The sequence below is a fragment of the Guillardia theta genome (assembly GCF_000315625.1).
Source record: "Guillardia theta CCMP2712 unplaced genomic scaffold GUITHscaffold_20, whole genome shotgun sequence".
Lineage (NCBI taxonomy): Eukaryota > Cryptophyceae > Pyrenomonadales > Geminigeraceae > Guillardia > Guillardia theta.
In genome coordinates, this window is record NW_005434654.1 from 487,855 (window position 1) to 491,344 (window position 3,490).

At 56.2% G+C, this 3,490-nt stretch overlaps 2 protein-coding genes across 2 annotated transcripts in view; both read right to left on the reverse strand.

Annotated features, from left to right (window-relative positions):
• GUITHDRAFT_105441 (hypothetical protein) overlaps positions 1-665 on the reverse strand; it is a gene marked incomplete at both ends in the record, with an annotated part of 2,470 nt that extends 1,805 nt beyond the window's left edge. The window contains 3 exons of the mRNA XM_005835738.1: positions 18-116; positions 170-247; positions 304-665. Of these exons, the coding sequence (XP_005835795.1) occupies positions 18-116; positions 170-247; positions 304-665 (539 nt within the window). The remainder of the gene's footprint in view (positions 1-17; positions 117-169; positions 248-303) is intronic.
• Positions 666-1,129: 464 nt separating this feature from the next.
• GUITHDRAFT_105442 (hypothetical protein) lies at positions 1,130-2,770 on the reverse strand (the record flags this gene model as incomplete). Its single annotated transcript, XM_005835739.1, has 9 exons — positions 1,130-1,232; positions 1,283-1,385; positions 1,437-1,530; positions 1,585-1,668; positions 1,827-1,999; positions 2,048-2,117; positions 2,169-2,222; positions 2,276-2,526; positions 2,749-2,770. The coding sequence occupies 9 exons, from the start codon at positions 2,768-2,770 to the stop codon at positions 1,130-1,132; spliced, it is 954 nt and encodes a 317-aa protein (XP_005835796.1).
• Between the last annotated feature and the right edge of the window lie 720 nt (positions 2,771-3,490).

A 3,490-nucleotide genomic window follows, 5' to 3' on the forward strand; every position in this document is an offset into this window, starting at 1 on the left:
TAGGGGATACGACGGACCTGTCAGCGATCACCCTCCCATCTGCTGCTCTTCGGAACCTCGCCTGGTAGGTGAGCGTCTGCTTCACTTCTTTCCTCGCCATCTCTAGCGCCCCTGGCCTATCCCACAACGAGATCAGCACCCTCCTCCTCCCTCCTTCCCATGGCCGCACCTGCCGAAGAGATCTTCTCCCAGCGGCGCTTCCACCAGCCTCGTGGTGGATTCAACCTTCCACAGCCCGTACATCCAGCTTGTAGGAGCAGGAAACAGTATCAGGGGCGTCAGTCAGTGCAGGAGGGCAGTTACGTGGGGTAGAAAATGTCCGGCGATTCGATCTTCTGCTTCATCTTCTCCAAATCTCCCTCTTTCAGCTTCCTCCATAGCAAGGTCTTGTCCTCTCCCAGATCATCCGGCACCACAAGATCCTCCACCGACCATGTCGGAGCAGCGTTCGCTGCAGTTGTTGGTGCCAGTGCGAGCAAGCTTGAGGAGACAATGAAGTCTCTTCTCGAGAATCCTCGTAATGATCTTTCAGAAAGGCTGAAACTCCTCTCCTCCTGGACTTCTTCCTCCTTTGCAACGTCTTTGCAGCCTGACAGCGCGGATTTCGAGCTGAGCAGCAGCACGACGCCTCGGCGGTCACAGGTGCTGTATTCCCGAGAGATCATACCTGGTAGCGAGCAAGGAGAAGGGAAGGCGAAGGAGGGAAGGACAAGCGCCTCTGTCGTCTTGTATCGCGGCATCAGCATCATCGTCAGCATCATCGTCGTCCCCATCCTCGCCATTCTCGCCTTCGTCGCCATTCCTTATATCCAGGGCGGGTAAGCGCGGGGAGGAGGCAGCCGTTTCCGAGTCAAGTTTGCCAAGTTGGCCGGCCGAGCTCAGTGGGCCGGCGGCGAGTCCGGCCACGATGCCGCAAGTTGACTTGCAGCGGTCAGTACGTCCGTGTTGCAGTCGGATGCGAGCTGGTCGCTGCTGCCTTGGTGGTCCCGGCGGCCGCCGGAACATGTGGCCTTCAAGGTTCAACTTGCCAACGGTGAGTGAAATAATTTTATTATCTCCTTCACTGATGGATCTCTGCTGCAATGGAAATTCTCATGAAAGGTTCGGAATCGCCCGATAAGTTGCTAAATTAAACCGAAGTGTCTTCTCTACCATAGCTCTGTGCCTGAGTGTATGTTCCGTAGTTGGACTGCGAGGCATCAGTCATACCCTGGCCTTCACTTCCACTTCCCCTGGACATACAAGTCACACTGAAGTCGGTCACTGACGTTACCCAGCTCACCTGCCATACTGGAACCACCAGAAGAGAAGAGCGCCCGCCAACAAGAGGAAGAAAACGGCAATGCCGATCTTCTCGCCGAGAGAGCTGTCGCGCGTCTTGCCACCTGGAGGAATCCTGTAAGCCGATCGATGTGGCCATGGAGCCAGTCCATCACCTGAGCTAATGGTGTTGCTTCCGCTGGAAGATCCCGAGAAGCTGCTGACGTCGGCCAGGTTGCGGGCAGCGACTTCGGCGTTGTCGGCTTTCACCTGTCATGGCTCGTCAACGAACTGAAGTCAACATTATGCAAATGCTATCCTCACCTTGGCTTCCGCAAGAGCAATCCTAGCAGATTCAGCTTCCTTGGCAGCGGTTTCGGCAGCCAGAGCACGATCCATGTTGCGGGTCTACGGCCAACCGGTAAGAATGCAACCAGCGACAGAAGGGAGAGGGAGAGGGGAAGGGAGAGGGAGAGGGGAAGGGAGAGGGAGAGGGGAAGGGAGAGGGAGGGTGTGGAGGGGGGTTAGCAGGTAGGAGTAGGGAGGAGCGGGCAAGACATGCGCACCTGTGTTGCAGCATAAGCCATGGCAGCAGCAAGACGTTGGTTGGCAGAGTTGAGAGCAGCCTGCTTCTGCTGCGCGATCGCAGCAGGGGGACCAGCAGCATCCTCGTCTGCACGGAGCTGCTTCTCATCAGCAGCCACCTTTGCTGCCGCTGATGCCGCAGCCTCATTGGCATCTGAGAGCATGCGATCAATGGCAGGCTCCTCTCACCAAACATGCTCACCTGTGGCAGCCTTGGCAGCCTCGCCCTCAGCATCTTTGGCAGCCTCCACGATCTTCTTCGCAGCTGCGACCTGCCAAGATCGGTCACATCAGAGCATCTGGCGCCACCGTCTTGATCGCACCTTGGCCGCATCGGCGGAAGCTGCAGCTTTTGCAGCAGCCAAGATGGCCTTAGCCTGAGTTCCAACGGGCAAGTCAACATGGTGCGCTGCGGAATGCAGGAGTCAACCTGGGCAGCAGAGAGTGTCCCATGCTCCAAAGCCTTGGTGATGAGATCGTCGGCATTGGTTGCTGCCTCATAATTGTCGGCGACTGGGACCACTGGAACAGCTGGAACAGCAGCTGCTTCCTCCGACTCGCCCTCGCCTTCGGCTTCGGCTTCACCCTCTCCAGCCATCATCTGAGTTCTTGCTGTTTGGACTGGAGCCAAGCCAGTATATTGAACGCCATAGTTTCCGCGGAACTTTGCCGCTGAGTTCACTAGCGAACCATCATGGAGAACAAGGACGTAAGGAGGGAAGCTACCTTGCAGTCTTGCATCAACTTGAAGAGAGGTAAAAAGAAGACAAATAAGCACAGTAATGGAAAAAAATGCTGTGAATACAAACAACAGTCAGAGTTTGAACCACCACATGATCTACAAGAAGAAAGAACGACTTGTGACCGCTGAAAAGCGTGTTGAGGAGCACCATGGCAACTCACCACTGAAGCGTGTGAAAGACATCCTGGAGTTCAAGAGAAGTGTCGACAGGAGAGGATGGCGAGGAGAGATCGGTCAGCGAGCTAGGAAGGAGTCTTGGAGGGCAAGCGCGCTAGCTCTGAAGCGCGTCACAGCCGATTCCTCCTGCCGCCATGCGCAGGCCTAGCCTCGAAGAGTCGCGCTACCACCCCCACCTCCTATCTAATATGTTCTCCAAAGTACCCCCTTGATTATGCCAAACCACCCTTCGACGCCAAGGTCATACTAAATCACTACCCCTATTTCCCTCATGTAATACCGGTCATTAGACCTTCACCTGATGTACCCACCCTCCGATCAGACCAGTAATTTTGAAACCACCCCCTCCCTTTTCATCTTTCACTGCCCGGACCCTCAACTCGGCTCTCCTCGTTGGAAAGTGAGTACCCACCCCTTCCCAGACAGCAATATTGAGGTGAAAGAAGGGGTACTTTCAGGCACCCTTTCGCTGGGTCTGTATATGAGGGTGATGTCGAGTGTATGAGGGTGATGAAAACAATCGCCGGGCCCGGGCCCGATCGACACAGGCTTTTAGTAATTTTACTCAACAGGAGTACAAGGGGGGATGAGGGCCCATGGCGAAGTGTCGCGCAGTTGTATGGGTAGAGGGAGGCGAGGGAGGCGAGGGAGGGGAGGGAGGGGAGGGAGGGGAGGGAGGGGAGGGAGGGGAGGGAGGGGAGGGGGGGAGGGGAGGGGAGGGGGGGA